The sequence below is a fragment of the Hypanus sabinus genome, chromosome 4 (genome assembly GCF_030144855.1).
Source record: "Hypanus sabinus isolate sHypSab1 chromosome 4, sHypSab1.hap1, whole genome shotgun sequence".
Lineage (NCBI taxonomy): Eukaryota > Metazoa > Chordata > Chondrichthyes > Myliobatiformes > Dasyatidae > Hypanus > Hypanus sabinus.
In genome coordinates, this window is record NC_082709.1 from 146,165,579 (window position 1) to 146,185,386 (window position 19,808).

Sequence of the window (19,808 nt, forward strand, 5' to 3'; positions counted from 1 at the left end):
GGTGGGTGGGGGGGAGATGTTCACCTCGCTCTCGCCGAGCCCGCCTCTGGGTTGAAGGAACTGGAATTATCCCTGGCAGGAGATGAGCCCGGCTATCCCGCAGCAGTCGGGCTGTGAGAGGGTGGAGGGCGCCTGCACTTGCCCCCGGCGGTTTTGAGCGGAGTTTGACGGGATCTCGGTACAGTCCGCCGCCCGGGGCTGATCCGACTGCGTAGGAGCAGGTGAGCGGCTGCGGAACGTAAACCAGTGGGTGGTGGGAAGATGAGGGTCACCGGCTTTCGGCCGCTCGCCTCGCTGCTGCTGCTGCTGCTGCTCTGGCTGCTGGGTGACTACGGCACGTTGTCGGCGGTGGGGAGACGGAGGCAGCTGAGACCCGCCGGCGGAGCTCGCAGGACTCCCCGGCCGGAGGGTCCCGCGATCGGACGCAGGACTACGCGACATGGAGACCATAGCAGGTCACTGGCTGCGCGGAGCCGAAACCCCGGCATCGCCGTCAGAAGGTCCCGCCCGGGGATGGTCCGAGACACGAGCAGAGCGGCACGGAGCCGGGTGGCTCGCGTCCCCGCTTTGGGCGCCCCCAGCCTGCTCTCCGAGATGGTGGGCAAGCAACGGCTGTGGGTCATCTCGGCTCCCCACCCCTCGGACGGTTACTACAGGCTCATGCTCAGCCTCCTCAAGGACGACATCTACTGCGAGCTGGCGGAGAGGCACGTCACCCAGCTGGTGCTTTTCCACCAGGAGGGCGAGGTGGCCGGAAAAGTCAGGAAGATCAGCAGCGAGGGTAGGATCCTGGAGGACTCCCTGGACGCAAAGACCGTTCTCAAACTTCTGGACTTCCTGAAACTGGAGCGAGGTAAATTTAGCATGGTCTTGCTGAAGAAGAATCTGCAGCTGGAAGAAACATACCCTTACCCAGTGAGACTGGAGGCAATGTACGAAGTCATTGACCAGGGTCCCATTCGGAAAATCGAGAAGCTGAGGCAGAAAGGCTTTGTACAGAAGTGTAAGGAAGCTGGCGTAGAAGGGCAGGTGGTTGGAGCTGATGAAGGAGGGAGGAAGAAAACGGAGCAGCCCAGGCCAACACCAAAGAGCCAGAATACTGAGGTGACAGTTCCAAAGGCTACTAAAGAAAGAATGCCAGAGAAAAAGAAAAAGCCTACAGTGAGGAGGCCCATCAGGATATCACTAAACACGCATGGGGGTTCTAAAATGGTTAGGATGACTGCTGTGCCCAGAACCGCTCCCACAACTACCAGCACCACCAAAAAGACTATCACAACTACTGCTGCTCCCACCACTGTGCCTTTCACTGAGAAACAATCCTTCACTAGATCTCATGTAGTATTCTCCCCCTCCCCGCCGAGATTTCACAAGCCTGCACCAGTTGCTGAAATTCCTTCAAAATCTACAACTGAGGCTGACTCACACAGAGATGGGAATCTTCCTGGTGGCAGCAAACCACCTCAGAAGCCCCACCAAGGAACAACAACCGCGAGGCCAGGTTATACAAAAGTACAGGCCACGAGACAGAAGTACAGTGAGACAGACAAAAAAGAGGGGAGTTACCACCAGAAGGGTGTGTCAGTGGGACCTGGCCAGCGCAAGCCTACCAAAGTGAAGCCACCAAAATCAAAAGCTACAAATAATAAAATCCTAACAAATGAATACGAGGATAAATATCATCCTGAGAAAGTCCCACCCTCAAACACCAGGCAAATCCTCGAAGGGGAACGTGGTCCTCAAAAAGGCACGAAGGAGCGGAAAAAAACTAACAAACCAGTCAAAACTGAAAAGAAGAAGAAGCCTGTGAAGAATAAAAAAACAGGGAAGAAAGACAAACTCTCACTGAAAACTAAGCCTGCGAAGGAAATTAGTCACAATAATAAAAAACCCAAGAAGGCCATCAAGAAAGGGGTATTTAAACAACCTAAGAAGATTCCAGGAACAACAAAGTCACTGGCAACTGTTCTCAGCTACTATGAAAATAGGCGACGACTAGTAGTAAGTGTTCCAACTGTTGAAGTGATGCTGTCCTTGTTAATGACAAGGATGAATAGCCATAATTTTTACCATAATGGTATTTTATGCAAATGGCAGATTAGTATTTATCAAAGTAGGGATATATTTCAAGTCATGGTCCCAAAGCCAAGGACAAAAACAAACATTAAAAACATGCCCCATTAATGTTTTTTGAAAGGGTTGCATATGGTAATAAGACTAATGAACAATAAATATTTGATAATAGCAAACAATGGAAATCCCATCCTATAATGTTCAGTAGTTTCCGAGTGTTGAATTTGACATTACTCAATTGAAAGGAAAAGCAAGAAAAAAGCAATATTTACTCAAGGCACTTTGCTATTTTAAAGAAAAGTTATGCATTAAAATTTTGATAGACCTGTTTTTATGAGTTACCAGGGACCATAGGAAGAGAAACTACTGGTTAGTTCTATAGTGTCTCCAACAGGGTTTGGTCCCATATTTCTCCCAGTGGTCCCAGTGTGTCTAATTGTTCAGTTAATTAAAATACGGTCAATATTTTAGATTGTGTTAGGAACAATAAAATCCTTCAAATACCTATTAGCTTTTAAACATCATGAATATGAACCTAGTTAACAAAGCTACAGTCCAATATTATGATAGTTCCTCTAAGAATTTTTTTAAATGGCTGCAAAAGTAAAATACTGAAAATCTGATACTGATACTGAAAATCTCTTAAAAAAGACAATATTGGAAATAATTAGCAGGTTAGTCAGTGTCTCAGGAAAAAAAAACAGAATTAATGTTTCAGGTTGATGACTTTTCATTAGGAAACAATTATCTGCAATCCGGTTCAAAAGTTTGAAGTATATTTATTACCTAAGTATTTTTACTATATGCAACCTTAAGACTCATCTTCTTGCAAGCAGCCATAAAATGAAGAAACACAATAGAACCCACAAAAAAGTCCACACAAAAAAGTCCACGCAACAAAGACCATTAAACACCCAATGTGCAAAATAACACACAGAGCATGAACTGCAGTGTCCCTGAGAGTGAGTCCACAGCCAAGGGGCCAGTTCAGCACTGAGGCAGGTGAACTTCACCGAGCAGTAACCTGAACACCAGTCCATCCTTGGGCCTGACAGCTTTATTAGGAAATTATGATAAAAAGATAGAAAGAGTGTTACAACTGGTGGCTCACCAAAAGGAAGTCTTGATATACCTACTTAATGCCTGGTCTGGTCACAAAGTCATTCATAGTCAAAAAAGATACATGGAGAGGTGCCAGTACTATAATACTTGAAAAGTTACATTTCAGAGCAAATTTTTTGAACTGTTATATGTTGTTTATATGTGGTAGAGTCTCGGGACTGAATCTGATGTTGTATGGATTAACCTTTGAACTCCTAACAGAAGATAGGTTTTAAAAACATTCAGAAGCAAAGCCTGTTAATTTTGTAAATCTCAGGATAATACATTAGAAAAACACAAACAAAGAATGTGGTTTATGTGCAAGATGATATCTCTTCCATAAGCAAACTCATTTTCATACTGTAGCCTGGGAAACTCAATCCAGTGAGATTCAAAGCTGCAGTATGTCTCAATCATTATCATTTTAATTCAATTCAATATTTTAATTCAACTGTTATACATAATTAGAGTACTTAGAATTGCAATTCATCCATTGCCATTTGAGCTGTTATATATTTCAAGCAGATCTCAGATTGATGGTCAGACTGGACCAGTGCAGCAGGATGTAGGAGAACTGCTCGAAGTTGGTGACTGATCTTCATAAGGCACCATTGGTGGAGTAAATGAACCATTGATTATTATATGTAATATGGATATAGTAATAGTCACATATAAGTGGTTCCCTGGTGGTTGGTGTGTAAATGCTTAAGCTATACAGACCAAACAATGAGAGGTTTATGCTTACATTTATCCAGGATGAATTATTTATTTTACTTAGAGACACAGTGTGCTTCAAGCCGCACCACCTCGCAACCCCCAAAGACACCAATTTAACCCCGACCTAATCACGGAGCAATTTAGAATGACCAATTAACCTACCTGGTATGTCTTTGGACTGGGGAGGGAAAATCGTGTATTCCACTGGGTGGGCGTACAGACTCCATACAGGTGACACTGGAATTGAACTCTGAACTCTGAAGCTCCAAGCTGTAATAGTGTTGTGCTAACCACTACGCTACCCTGGCGCCCAGTTCAGTGTCTGGTATATGAGACAGTGAGGAGGAAAATCAGGCAGGTTTCCTTCTTTTGTTTGCTAGTCAAATCCCTGCTGGTATATATCAGAGCTTGTTATGTGTGTCAGATCATCAGGGAAATGTACCAGCAGGTAAAATCAAAAAGAAATCTAGAATTTTTTTAATATTTGGTAAAGAGCAAATAACTAAGGAAGGCAAAACATGTGAGGCTTGGAGGTAGAGAATGTGGATAAGGTTCTCAGTCAATGCCTTATGTCTGTCTTCAATGTTGAAGCTGAACTGTGAAGGTGTGATAAATTGGAAGTATTTGGTTTCTTTGAAAATAGTTATGTTGTCAGGCTGGATGAATATTTTTAGCATGTTAAAAGAAGCAAGGGAGGAAATTGCAGAGAGTGGGACATTATTTTCCTTGCTGCAGGAGTGGTGCCAAAAACTTAGAGGAATGTTAATATTGTGCCATTGCTTAGGAAGGGAGGAGGAGATAAAATCAGTCATTGCAGGTTAGTTAATTAACTTCCATGGTGAACATATTACTGGAGTAAGTTCCAATAGACCGTGCAACCTCTTAAACCATGTAGAAAGACGGAGATTAATCAAGGACAGTCAATGTGCTTTGCTTCTTGGAAGTTTGTTTCTGGCTAACAATTGAATTGTTTTGTAATTGATGACATGGATTTTAGCAGGCTTTTGTCAAGGTTCCACTTGGCATACTATCAGAGGATGAAAACCCATGGATGGAGGGAGAATGACAAAGTTAGTTTTGTGGCTGGATAGTTGTTACTACTGGGGCTCTGTGGAGTTTAGTACTTGGCTTTTTGTATTATAAGTTAATGATTTAACTTAAGTGTAAGGGTCGTGGCAATGCAGTTTGCAGACAATTCAAATATTACTCATTTGGTTGTCAGGGAGGAGACCTTGGACAGCAGTAAGACATAGCTGGGCAGATATCCCCACCCCACCTTGGTTCCATGCTCCAACTAGTTTTTCTATCATTTCCAGACCTTTATTGCCTCCACCTATCACATCCCACCCTCTGTCACTATTTCCACCCTTCCATTTTCTATCTGCCAATAACCCTGCCTACCTATCTCATGTTCCACTCCTTTATCTCACCTCTTTTATGGGCTAACTCCTCCCTAGTATTTCAGTCCAGATCCAAAACATTGACTGTCCATTTTCCTCTACAGATACCGCCTGATCTGCTGAGTTTTCCCAGTAACATGTTGTTCTGTTGCTCCAGAAGCTCTTGTGTCTCCTGAAATGTATTCAGTTGGTAAAAAATTTGCAAAAATAATTCATTTGAGAGTGGTGAAGACAAAGCATTTTGGATTTTGCCCCTTGATGAGGGACATACAATAGATTGTAAAGGAGCAGAGGGCCTATGGAGAGTAAATTCATAGATCATTAAAATAGCAGGACAGGTCAATAAGGTGGTTCAAAAGAACTGCTTTACTTTTTTTAAAAAACTGAGACATAGAATATAAGTGTATGCCAGAAAAGTAACATAGAACACTAGTTAGTCCTCACCTTGGGAACTGCATTCAGCTCCAGTCATCACATTACAAGACATGGCATAGGACTGAACTGGACTGGAAAATGTGCCATAGCTTGTGAAAAAAGATTTAGTTGGTATTTCCTTTGGAACACGGAAGATTTGAAGGAGATAAAACTGAGGAGTATCAAATTCTGGGAGACCTTGATAGAATGAAGTTGTTTCCCCTAGCAGAGGGTTCAAAAGCCAGGGGGCATTAATTTGAAGTAATCAGTTTGGAGGGGAGATGAGCAAAAGGGTATTTTCATTCAGAAGGTGGTTGGTTTGTTAATCACTGCCTTAAAGGTTGATAGGAGCAGAAATTCTCATTATTGATGGTGTACTTGAAAAGTACTGACCTCCAGAGCTACAGAATAAATGCCAAAGATGAGATTAGGCCAAGATACTCTTTTGAGACTGGCCTGGATGTGATGGGACCTCTTCTGTGTTGAAGAGTTTCTAGGATAATCTCAGCTACAACGTTCCATTTGAGTCACACTGTTTTAGCTCATGAAAAATGTGCAGAGAGTAATGAGAATATTTTCAAAGATGATACCAGAGATAAAATATATATATATATATATATCAGGAAATAATGAACAGGCTGAGTCTCTTTACTCTTGACAACAGAAGGATGAGTGGGATGACAGGGTGACGTAAAAGGTTTGAAGGAGTGAATACAGTGAGTGTTTGTACTTGATGAAAGGAGTGTAATGAAAGGAGATCAAAATGAGGTATCAACCAAAAGTCCACAGAAGGTAAAGAAGTTTCTGTTGCGGTTGCTACCACGAAGGGTAGGTGTATGATAAACCACAGATATATTTATTAGGAGATGGAAGAAGTCATTGAGATGTGAGGGAATAGGAAGCTGTATTAACTGATTTAGATAAGCATAGACAGGAGTAATTCTATTAGGAGTGAATCATGAGCACCTGCCATGACATGGATAAGATTATAATTATAATTGCAAGGGCATTCCAACTCAGTAATTCAAGACATAACAAACAATTAGCTGAGATTAGCCCTTTCCCTATCTCCAAAATGATGGAAGCCTTTGGCTGAGAAGGCCAAGACCAAGATAATCATTTTGCAGTGCGTAATAACCACCTAGAGCTCTTGGTTGCCTGTCATTTCAACACCTTTCCCATGTCTGCCTTCTGCCTCCTCGGCTGAGGATAGTATCTCAGGCTGTGTTTGGATATCCTACAGCCCAGTGGTAGAAACATTGAATTTCTCAATGCATAGCCCATTTTGCAATTATTCTCAATCTTATCCATTTTCAAGCAGATGCTTACAATTTACACTTACTTCAAGTTTCTCTTGTGCTCCTTCCCCTCTCTCACCAAGTCCCCTCCTCCTTTATTTACCTTTTCCATTCCTCACCTCTCCTCATTACCTAGACTCATCACCCTTTCCCACCTGTTTCCGTCTGCTCATCATCACTCCCTTATCTGCTTCTGCCTATCACCTACCAGCCTTTGTCACACCAGCCCTCAGAAATCATCCCACCTGGTTCCATCTGTCCATCATTTGTCTCTCCCCTCAGCTGTCAATGATAAGCAAACAATGCTACAAACTATTTGGTCCTGGTTCTACCATCGGCCTCATTTGAGACACTAGGATCATTCCAAATGTGGATGTGATCAACATCTACACTGGTCTAGCTTATTGACGTAAAGAAGGACTTACACAATGGACCTGAGAAATGTAAAGTGTTGTGGAAATTAGAAATGTAAAGCTCCCTTCAGTGACAAATTAATTATTTCACAGAAATTTCTCTATCATGGCATCTCATCAAGACAATTGTAGTGGCAGGAATCCCGTATCAAATAAAATTGTCAAGCTTATGCCAGACAGTCCCATGTTTCCCCAAATAAGCTCAGGAGTCTAGTCTGAAGGTAGGTGGAAGTCAAATGCCCCTGCGGTGCTGCACTTGAAATCCAATGCAACTATGAATTTCAGCAGCTCCTCAGCTGTCTTACTGTTAATCTGCCCTCTCAAGCTCTGCCAATTTAACCAAGAGCAAGTACCATTCAAATGAGTGGATAGAATGGGTTGTTTTAAGGGCTTTGTCAGCTGGTGGATCTGGGGTTGTCAGAATTCTCCTGCAAGCATAGTTAGCTGCGTGCCATGATTCACTGCCAACATTACATGCTGCCGTTTTGATGTATTGGGAGTTGGGCACCCAGCTGATGTCTGTAGCTGGATCTCTGTAGAAGATATGCCTCATTCATAAATACAAATTACCTTCAAATAACTTAGATGAGACTTTTGATGGTCACTGCAGGGAATGTTTCTCTGAGGTTAACTTGTAGCCCAGCACTTGATAGACTACAGGAGCTTTTCTCAGTTTTAAGCTGCTTTGGGAATACTTAATACTGACAGTAAAATGGAAACTTCTGCAGCTCAGCTCTAACACTCAACATCTCATGTCACAAATACTGCAGGGCCCCTGGGCAGAATATTGCTGTTTGTTGGAATGTTTTCCACTGCAGCGGTGTTCTCCACTGTGGGCCTTGGAAGTTTTGTTCATTTTGGAGTCAAACACCTAAGTGCTGTTGACAATGTACAAATGGAAGTCCAATGGCTACAAAAGAGTAACAGCAGTGTTGTGACCCAATTGCATGCAGTATAAATAATTTGTTTGAACTCCTTAAATCCTGGATTTCAGATTATTAAAAGCACTGGGAGAAAAGCTGTCGGCACCAATGAGTTAAATTTAGCTTTAATTAATACTTGAACTGATAGGCTCCCACCTCAGCTTCTTTCCAAATTTCCAGCTGTAACATATTTATTGATGCAAGACCAATGAATCATAGAGATAAGTTGCAGACTAGGACTGTGCCAAGTTATTATGTTATTTTAACACGTTGTTATCTGACACTAGGCTGAGAGAAGAAGTTGATCAAATACGAATAACAGAAGATCTAATTGATAAGCTTATCATACCCAGCTTATTAAATATGCTGTTCATTAGAACTGCATCACAGGGGCAGCATACAACAAGCATTTTCTAGTCTTACAGTAATTCTTCCCATTTCAACTCTGTGATATGAACAGGCAGGTTTGCCACCTAAAGTCTTAGGGTTCAGATTTGAGCCTATCTGCTGTCACACTGCTTTATACATTTATACAGATCTGGCTGGATCATATTGAGTGCTTTTTAATCTCCCCAAAACTATCTTTATTTCCTTCTGTTCCTCAGATACATTATTAGTAGGCAGACAGTCAGCTTCTACAGATGTCATTGATGCCATAAAATGAAAAATAATACATATTTGAAATATTTAGGAATATAGATAACAGTCGTGGAGAGCGAAATGAAGATAACATTTCCCAGCACCTGCGTTTCAATAGGTTTTGACTCGGTGTTTACTGAGGGGGATATCCTGGATGCGAAAGAAATTAGGGTAGTAAGTAGTGAGGTCTTGGACCATGTACGTATTATGAAGTAGGAGGTAGTTGCAGTCCTGAAGGAGAGCATCCCCAGGAACTGGCCATGTGCACTCCCAGAACTCACAGGAGACCAGGGAAGAAATTGCAGAGATATTTGCTTTGTTGTTTGCCACTGGTGAAGCTCCAGAAGACTGGAGCGGGACTAATGGTTGTTCCATTGTTCAAGAAGGGTAGCAAGGACAGGCCAGGGAACTACAGGCCAGTGAGACTGACTTCAGTTGTAAGTATGTTACTGGAGGAGAGTCTCAGGGACAGGATCTACCATCACTTGGATAATCAAGGCCTGATCAGAAATAGTCAGCATGGTTTTATGTGTGGGAGGTCATGTCGGACAAATATTGTGGAGCTTTTTTAAAGAGGTACTAAGTTGATGAAAGTAGGGCAGTGATTGTTATCTAGCTGGATTTTAATAAGGCCTTTGACAACTCCCACAGCATGCTGATCTGGAACGTTAGGTCACATGGGATCCTTACAGAGCTAGTGAGGTGTTTTTTTAGAATTGGCTTGATGATTGGAAACAGGGAGTGATGGTTGAAGGTTGATTCATCAACTAGAGGCCAGTGACTAGTGGGTTGACCCAGGGACCTCTGTTAACTGTTAATCGATATTTATGTAATTGATTTGGATGTAAATGTACATGGCATGATTAGAGTTGATTAGGGGTCTTCTTGATAGTGAAGCAGGTTAAAATGAATTACAAGCAGCTCTTAATCAATTAGGGAGACGGGCTAAGGAATGACAGGTTGATTTGAACTTGGGTACACATGAAGCAATGTATTTTGAAGAGTCAAACCAGGGTAGGATTTGTACAGGGAGCATCTAGGCATTGATGAGTGTTATGGAGCAGAGGGACCAGGAATACAAGAACAAAGCTTACTGAAGACAGCACTGCAAGTAGACAAGGTGGTGAAGAAGATCTTCAGTATATTGACATTCATCGGTCACAGTATTGAATTTAGGAACAGAGATATTATGTTGTTGTTATATAATCAATGGTGAAGCTGCACTTGGTGTATTGTGTAGAATTTTGGTCACCCTGTTATAGGGAAGACAGTGCCAAGCATGAGAGATCTGAGGCTGCTGTCCAGACTAGAGGGAGAAGTTGGCTAACTGGATCTTTATTCCCTGGAGCACAGGAGAATGAAGGGTGGGCTTAGAGGGGTATAGATAAGGTGGGTGTTATAGCCTTGTCTTCTGTGTTGGGGAGTCCAAAGCTAGATGGCACAGATGCAAGATAAATGGAGAGAAATTTAAAAGACACCTGAGAGGTAACTTTGTTACACAGAGAGTAGTGAGAACCTGGAATGAGCTGCCACAGGAAGTGGTCGAGGGGGTACATTTCCAAAATTTAGGGGGCATTTGGATATGCATTTGGAGAGGAAGAGGCCTGAAGTGTTATGGGCCAAATGCAGGTACCAGCAGGGAAAACTCTGTGGTCGGTATGGACCGGTTGGGCTCTTTAGACTCTATCACTCTTCCTTTCTCCACAATTACTACCTGACCTGTTGAATATTTCTAACATTTTCTATTATTTCAGATTTTCTGAATTTAGAGCATTTTATCTTCATGCTGATGATATCCAGTTCTTCATCTCTTGTTTCAAGGACTTTGTCATTGCTTCTCTGTCAGGCCACTTGTACAATGTCCAGGTTTAATTTAGACATACCTGACATATTGAGCAACAACTAATTACCCATTAGTTTCAAGATACTCTCCAGATACTTTCCCAGGCTGAGTCTCACCATTCACAGCCACTTATGAAAGAGACAGAAGGAAAAGCTTTTTTTTAAACAGACTGCCTGGATATGATTCAGAATTCAATGTCTGTAGAAGTGATCAAATTAGGGTTTTTACAATGAAATTGGATAAGTAGTTATGTGAAATAATTTGCTAGGCCTCAATAAAGAGTGGGAAATGGGCCAATATAGACATAAGCTTTATGCTTCTTTCTTTCCTGTGATTTTATGAGATTATCTCAGCATCCTGCTGAGGAAGGAAACTTCCCCCCACACTTCCCATCCCTTGATAAACATTCAAATTAACCCTTGTTCTGTTGCTGGATTCAGCAAATAGTCTGACTTATACACACCACAGGCCCCTCCAGGCTTAGCTGTTTTAAAGCTTCTTTGATACGTCCATTCTCCATGAATTTCAGCTTTTCTAACACGTTGCTGTCCATATACCATTCTTGTTTAACCACAGTACATGGCTTCAACTTGACTTTCACTGCTGATTTATTGTTCTGCAGCTCTTACTATAACTGCTAAGTTTTGTTATTGAAATTATCAATTCCCTTAGCACTACCAATCAGTCCAGAGTGATCATACTGAACTCTTTTAGGTGAGTTGCCTTCAATCAGTATCAATTTGTTAATATATGACTGCTAATCAAATATTAGTAAATATTTGACACTTCTTTCAAAGAAGCTGTTCCAAGCATTAATAAACTACAACTTTACTGCACTCTTTGTGAAATCAGAATGGACTGTTAACTGGAGAATTATTGTATTGGAAATCTGCTGAATTATGATGGATAATTAAAAGGCATAATATGAATGAAAATAATATTTTATTTCAGACAATTGGCATTTAGAACATTAACTTTTCCAATATGATCTTCTTACCCATAGCTTATCACCTCTCCAAATGAGCAAAACAACATGTACGAACAGCAGCGAGATGAATATTTAGAGCACGTCTGTGAAATGGCATTAAGAAAAATTTCAATTATCACCATTTTCGGGCCTTTGAGTAACAGCACGATTAAAATTGATCATTACCAAATGGGTCAGTATTTCATCCTTTTCCTTCCCTTCGTAAAATTATATCCCGCATGTCTTCCATAACTTTGATTCATGCCTAAGATGTTTAACCAGTTGTGCATTATTGTAGCAGTGTTAGACTAATGCCACTGCTGTGAGTGATGTGCAGTTTTGCCCTGTATTATGCTTGCCGCAGGTTTCTCCAAAAGTCAGAGCAGCACTTCATATGTGGAGCCACATAGACACTTTGTTATTCCTGCCTGTGTGCCTACCCAGCTATAGTGACGCTCCACATTATGGCAGAAACAAGAGAGCCAATGGTGTGTATCTTGTTTAACATGGCTACATAATGTAAATATAGTATCTTTAATTAGTGGATCATATCCGTGCTGGTAAAAGGTCACAGTACATGTCTGGATACTGTTGGATTCACAGGTTTCTAGATGCCTTTCCTGGCTTCAGTTACATTTCATTTGGCACTCAGTACTCCTACCTGGATGGGCCTTGGTTAAAGCAAAGGTCGGTTAGGCAAAGGGAAAAACTGTGAGTGGGACTTCCTGTGAATAAACAAAATAAAACATAAAACCTTGGAGAATGGCAGTATGAGTACATAATTTGGCTCTTTAATTGTTCTCCACCATTCATTGTGGTGTGGCTATCTCAATGTGATATTCCTCCCAAATTCCTCTATGCACTTTGTGTCTTTAACAGTCTGTTTACTACTTAGGCATATTCAGTGACTTGGTCTCCATGACTTTCTGTGGCAAAGAATTCTAAAAGCTCACTAGCTTATGTCTTATCCCTTATTGTTTGGTTCTAGATTCACAGACTAGGGAAACATCCTCTCTGAGCCCAATCTGTCAAGCCCTGTCAGAAGTTTGTACATTTCAATGAGATATTCCATTTTCCTAAATTCTGGTGTATAGCCAACTAGTTGAGCCAATCTTTACTTACTTAACGAATCTGCCATTCCAGGAATCAGACTAATGAATGGCAAGGGGAAAGGCATAAGGAGCTAAAAGGACGCAATACATCAGGTGTACTCTCACCAAAGCTTATATAATTGTAGTAAGACATTCATGTTTCTATACTCAAAACAATATTACATTTACCTTCTTAATTGCTTGCTGCACCCATGTGTTTGCTTTTAGTGACTGGTGTAGAAAGACACTCATATCTCCTGAAGCGTTAACAATTCCTAGTCTACCATCTTTAAAATTACACTGTTCTTCGTGTATGTCCTTCTAAAGTGGATAACTTCAAATTTATTCACATTAACATAAATCTACCATTATTTGCCTGCTCGCTCAACTTTTCTAAATTGCTGTAAAAGCTTTTTGCATCCTCTACACAACTCTCAATGCCACCCAGTTTCTTATTTTTAGCAAACTTTGAAGTATTATTCAGTTTCCTCAAACAAAACAGGGGGATAAAAATGAAAGCAGAGGTTCAGGCATTGACTCCTGGGGTTACCACAGGATGCTCCAAAAAGACCCATTTATTCTTCAGCACTTTCTGTCAACCATTTTCTATTGTATGCCAGTGTATTATCTCATTGTTCATCCTTTTCAGTCCTGCTGAAGGGTCTTGGCCTGAAATGTTGATTGTTTATTCCCTCCGTAGATGCTGCCTGATTTACTGAGTTCTTCCCACATCTTGTGTTGCTCAAGCTCATACTACCTTTGATTTCTCAAGTCTTTGTTAGAACTGAACGTATAAAGCAAGGAGAAAATGGAAATTGAGGGGGTCCAAGAGCAGGAAGATTTAGCCATTAGAGATTATGATAACTATAAAATTCACAAGTGCATTTAAAGTCAACCATCTTCTTTAGCGAGCAACTTCACAATCACTGCAGTGGAAATGACTGTTAAGAAAACTTTCTCCAAAGAGTTTTCAGGAGTTTGGCTGCTCAGCACAGATTAAGTAACCTTGTCCTCAAAGTACAAACTAATTCAGGTCTTGATGAGGCAAATCTAAGAAAGGTATAGTCCTTGTTCCAACAAACTTGAACACTTGACGAGTTTAGATCATACTGACCAACAGAAATCCCTAATATGGTCGCCGACAGTCTGCTTATTTTAACCAGTCAATTGAGTGTGAATGCCATACCTCCAGTATGTGTGAGATATTGTTAAAATGAATATTGCTGAAAATGCTCTAGACTCTCTTACTCAGTGAGTAGTTTATTCATATCAGATATTCTGTGATATTAACAATTTCTTTTGTGTAAGATGACGTTTATTTATAAATGTATTAACTTTAGTAATATGTTTTATTATCTTAAGATAACGAAAAGCCAGTGAAAGATATAAGGTACAATAACCTGGATCAAGATATCATCACTGAACTTCGCAAGGAATATGGATTATCTGAAAATGAGTTCTTCATGGTACTAACTGATTTAGACATGAAAGTCAAGGTAAGGGAAACTTACTTTAAAAGCACAGAATCAGACATGACTTTAATATCTGTTTGAAAAGTTGTATTGTCTGTATGAAAAATAGTCTAAAAATAAGTAATCATTATTAATATGTCTTAACATAAATGTTCACTAATTTAGTTTTAATACTCCTTTCACCACCTTCTGCTTATCAGTTTAAGCACATATTACTTTTGTATGAAATAGTTGGGTGTCCAACTTCATTTTATTTCAGCGCTCCACCAACCCCCTCCCCCACCTCCCGCCTTTTGCTTTGAGGCTTGGTGCAGAATAAGCCCTTCCAGCCAGGCTGCCTAGCAACCCACCGAGTTAACCCCAGCCTAATCACAGGTCAATTTACAATGACAAATTAACCTACTAACCAGTGCATCTTTGAACTGTGGGAGGAAACCAGAGCACCTGGAGGAAATCCACACACACATGGGAAGGAACCCACAATCTTGGTTACAGATGATACCAGAATTGAACACCGAACTCCAAGGCCCCAATTGATTAGTGGCGTGCTAACCACTATGCTACCAATTTATACAGTGACATCAGGAATAGCCTCCGTGACCTTTTGAATTCAGTGCAGCTGATGGGTGAGGGTAAGCAACAGGTCATTTAACTGTAAAGAGGGTCAGCCACACCTGACAGAGCCCTCGCCTAGCGCTCACACAGCTACACATCTCACTGCAGCTTAATCACGATCAGGGCCAGAAATTCCTTCCCTAACAATAAAACTGGGAATGCCCTATAAATATTGATCCTTTAATGAAATCACAGAAACAAGCAACTTTGAAATCAGCCAGAGTCTTGTTATTCATGGCAGAAAATAACTATTCTCTGTTCCTGCTTGTGAAGAATTTCACTACCCAAGTACCTGGGTTCCTTACTCCTCTTCGCACATGTCCACTGTTGTGAGGGTCAAGGGTTCTGCTCCAACCAAGATCACACAGATTAGGCAAGGAAACACACTTGTAAAATTTTAGTGTATCAAGATAAGATCTTATTTACTCAATGTTGTTTCAACAGAAGGCCTGATTATTGAGTCATGCTAACTGAAACAAACCCAGCCTAGTGTCATTTTGTACAGCTGTTGGATACAGTAGGAAGATCACACTGTGGCTTAGGTTGTGGACTGTGAAGTAAAATCAAGAAATTAGATGCGCTGTAAGATTAACATCCTATATCTCACTTGACTGCCGAATGTTTCACTTATGTCTCCAAGGATAGAAAAATAATAAATGAATCAACACTCAACTAACTCTCCACATGGTATTGATGTTGGAACAGCATCTTGTACCATGAAACATGTGTATTATATTTCCTCTGGGGCCTTCAATTGCTGAGTCGTACATCTGCTACAATGCGGCTCCTTAATTCTCAAAAAAAGAACTAACAAATTTTCTGGATGGAGTTCAAAATGCAAGCAGTTAATTCACCAGGTTTGAGTAATTGACAATGATTTGAATCTCTTCTTCTCTCTGGAACTCATGTTTTGGATGAAACTTTTAAGTTACTCTTGGAAGCATTGGTGCAAAAGGTGGTTGCAGAGTTTCATGGGGGTCAAGGGCCGCTACGTCTCTTTGTACTGGTTTATAAGATAGTCTGACCATTGACCATTGGCCCTGCAATTACTGTGCAGAAGTCTTAGGCACATATATATATATATATAGCTGGAGGGCCTAAGACCTGCACAATATTGTATTTGTCAACATGGAACAGAAAGCGAGTTTGTAAATCTGGCGGGAGCAAAGGATGTTGGGAATGGTGAGGCTGGAGCACTGCAGGAGGGACGTGGGACAGGTGACAGAGAAGGAATGCCGGGGTTATGCCCTGAGACAGCAGGCAAGGTCATTTGATTATAAACAATTGGTTTATTGATCATTACAGAATGTCTCTCTGGTGCTTCCCATTCCGTCCCCTCTCCCTTCTCCTTTTCCCAACAATGACTCCCCTCTCTCTGCCCCCTTCCAGCTCTCAGTCCACAATAGAGACCCATTTCAGAATCAGGTTGATTATTAATTGAATTGACTTCATTTCTTACATCCTTCACAGACATGAAGAGTAAAAATCTTTACGTTACGTCTCCATCTAAATGTGCCATGTGCAACCATAGTAATTTATAATAATTTATAACAAATAGAATAGTCAACGTAATATAGAGTACACTCAAATCAGCGTGAGTTCATCAATCTGATGGGTTTGTGGAAGAAGCTGTCTCAGAACCTGTTGGTCCTGGCTTTTATGCTGCAGTACCGGTTCCCGGATGGTAGCAGCTGGAATAGATTGTGATTGGGGTGACTTGGGTCCCCAATGATCCTACAGGCCCTTTTTACACACCTGTCCTGTAAATGTCCTGAATCATGGGAAGTTCACAAGTACAGATGCACTGGGCTGTCTGTACCACTCTCTGCAGAGTCCTGCAAATAAGGGAGGTACAGTTCCCATACCAGGCAGTGATGCAGCCAGTTAGGATGCTCTCAATTGTTCCCCTGTAGAAAGTTCTTAGGATTTGGGGCCCATACCAGATTTCCTCAACTGTCTGTGAAAAATGCACTGTTGTGTGTATGCTGAGGAACTTAAAGCTGTTTACCCTCTCAACTCCAGATCCATTCATGTTAACTTAGTACACATCTCTAAGGGGCTCCTGTATCGAGAGTCAGAGGGTTGGAGGAGAGGGAACCCACTCTTACCACCTGCTGGGGATCTGACAGGAAGTCCGGAATCCAGCTGCACAAGGCAGGGTCCAGGCCAAGGTCTCTGAGCTTCTTGTTGAGCCTAGGTGGAACTATGGTATTGAATGTTGAACTGTAGTCCAAGAACAGCATTCTCAAATAAGCATTCTTCTTCTCCAGATGTGTAAGGACAGTATGTAGAGCAAAAGCCTTATTCACATACGTGCTTAAGACTTTTGTATGGTACTGTATGAGTAGTTGGTTCCGACACACTTTACATCACTTGGGTATTGGATTATTGTGTTGCCTTTAAAGAGAACCCCTCTATCAGTGACTGTCTGGCTGCAGACAAAATGAGCAGTAATATTTGAAGAGTCTTTTTGGATTCTTCACCGATCCTGTGCTCCAACACATAAAGCTGGGCAAACCACTGCCTTAAAAGTAAAAGTACAATTTCACTTGGCAGGAGTTTGAATATCCACAACCTAACATGGAGCTAGGCTGCAGAAAAATCTGCTCCAGATGCCTCTTTTGCAATGCAGAAAGGCTTTGCTAAACAAACATAAAAGTGCAGCTGCTGGATTTTTCCATAGTGTATTTTAGATGAAGAAATGGTAATAAGTTCAAGTGTATTGTCATTCAACTGTACACATGTAAACTGCCAAATGGAAAAATGTTCCTCCACAGCACAGTACGCACAATTCACACACACAACCCGTAAAATAATATTACCACTACTAAATTAACAAATAATAAGGTGCATATGTGACCAAAGTAAACAGTATAGCTCTACTGGAGCTTCATTTGTGAAGTGACCTGGATGGTGTCAGGGGGGTTCAGTAGCCTTACAACCTGGGGAGAGAAGCTGTTTCTCTAAAGATTGGTTAGAAAATGGGGGGAGGAAGTTCTCAGGAAGTTGAAATGTTGCTGTGCTTTCCTGACCGAAGTGATGATGCTGAGGAACCAGATGAGATCATCCATTATGTGTGCTGCCAGAGACTTGGTGCTTCTAACTTTCTCCATGGATGAGCTGTGCAGGTGCAGTGAGGAGTGGTCACCTTCCAAGCTGTCCACAACAATCTCTTTGGTCCATGTTGAGACTCAAGTCGTTGTGCTTGCACCATCCTCTCTGGATGCCGTCTCATCGTTGCTGTTGATGAGGCTAACCGCTGTGTATGCCATCAGTGAACTTGATGGCTGGGTTCGAACCGGATCTAGCAGCTCAGTCATCTTCAAGATCTCAATATGACAGTCATTTGAAATGGAAATCCCAGCCTCATATCCTACAGTAGATAGAAAGGATGGTACCATGCTGTATGGATGCCTATACTAAGATGCAAAAAATATTTAGAAGTTACGATGAAACAGTCAAAGTCAAGGTCGTTTATTGTCATATGCAAGTACATGTAGGCATAGATGCAATGGAAAACTTACTTGCACCAGCATCACAGGTGCATTACATCATATAAGCAGGGTTTACTAGAAAAGCATAAATTATACACAACTTTTTTTTACATGAACGAACACAATTAGTATAACAAACTCTATTTTAGTGAAAATTGATCATTATGTTGCTAAACTAAAGTCATCGGGGTTTTGCTGGTTGGTTCAAGAACTGTCAGCTGGGCAGCTGCCTGTGACAGGAGACTGCTGAGTGGACATACCATGGAAGTCGTCTTCATATTGGCAATTAGTTATTTATTGAGATTTTTTCTGGATTCTGCTAATGGTGTTTCAGCCTGGCAGGTTACCTGGATCACTCTTCAGTGAGTTTACCTTTTATTGTGAAGAGAACAGCATAATTTTGCCTCAATTCATCTAGAATGGTTTCTGGTGGAGTTTCTATGAGACGGGTCATGCATGAGCAAGAATTCTCCATTTTCCATGCACTTGGCAGCTGCAATATCCTTTCTTTACATTGTGCTTGAGGTTTTAGTATTTCAAAAGGCTTCCATAACTTTTCTAGATTCATTGTATTTATGAGTTTTGATAGACCATTTAGGATTGTGCTTCGATTGCACAATTTATGTAAGTAAGAAATCTTACAGGGAATCCATCGTGTCAGTATATTGGATGATGGTGCACACAACCCATTATTCCTGTTAAATAGCACATCATCTGCAATTTCTAAACATAAAAAGACCCATTAGTGCCGTAAGTCTGAACTTACAAAAGTCCCTTCATCAGAGCGATTGAAAGATTTTCCTTTTAATGTTTACTGTTAACTGGCATTTCAAGTCAGAGTTAGGTACATATGAGGTTATCTTCATTTCATAAAAGTGATCCACTGGTGGATGTCCACATCCAGCACATCATTCTCTGCCACTTCCGCCCGTCCTCAATGGGATCCTATCACAAAACATACCTTAGCCACACTCCCCACCTTACCCAACCTCCACTCTCCTCTTTCTTCAGGAATCGCTCCTGCTGTGATTCCCTTGTTCACTGGTCCCTCTCCATTAATCTCCTTCCTGTCACTTATAAGTGTTATGCCTGCCCACTCATCTCCACCCTCTCCTCCATTCGGGGCCCCAAACAGTCTTACCAGGTGAAACAACGCTTAACCTGCAAATTTGTTGGGATTGCCTACTGTATCCAGTGCTCCTCTACATTGGTGAGACCCGACATAGATTCAGGGGACCACTTTGTTCAACAATCTGGCTCCATCTGCAAAAAGCTGGATTTCCCTGGTGGCCAGCCATTTTAATTCCAATCCCCATTTCCATCATGACACATCGGTCCATGGCCTCCT

The 19,808-nt window shown here is 41.4% G+C and overlaps 1 protein-coding gene across 1 annotated transcript in view; it reads left to right on the top strand.

Moving 5' to 3' along the window:
• Positions 1-23: 23 nt before the first annotated feature.
• ccdc80 (coiled-coil domain containing 80) overlaps positions 24-19,808 on the top strand; it is a 41,509-nt gene continuing 21,724 nt past the window's right edge. Inside the window, exons 1-3 of the mRNA XM_059968286.1 lie at positions 24-2,001; positions 11,825-11,981; positions 14,242-14,375. Coding sequence (XP_059824269.1) covers positions 262-2,001; positions 11,825-11,981; positions 14,242-14,375 — 2,031 coding nt within the window. The 5' untranslated portion in view covers positions 24-261. The remainder of the gene's footprint in view (positions 2,002-11,824; positions 11,982-14,241; positions 14,376-19,808) is intronic.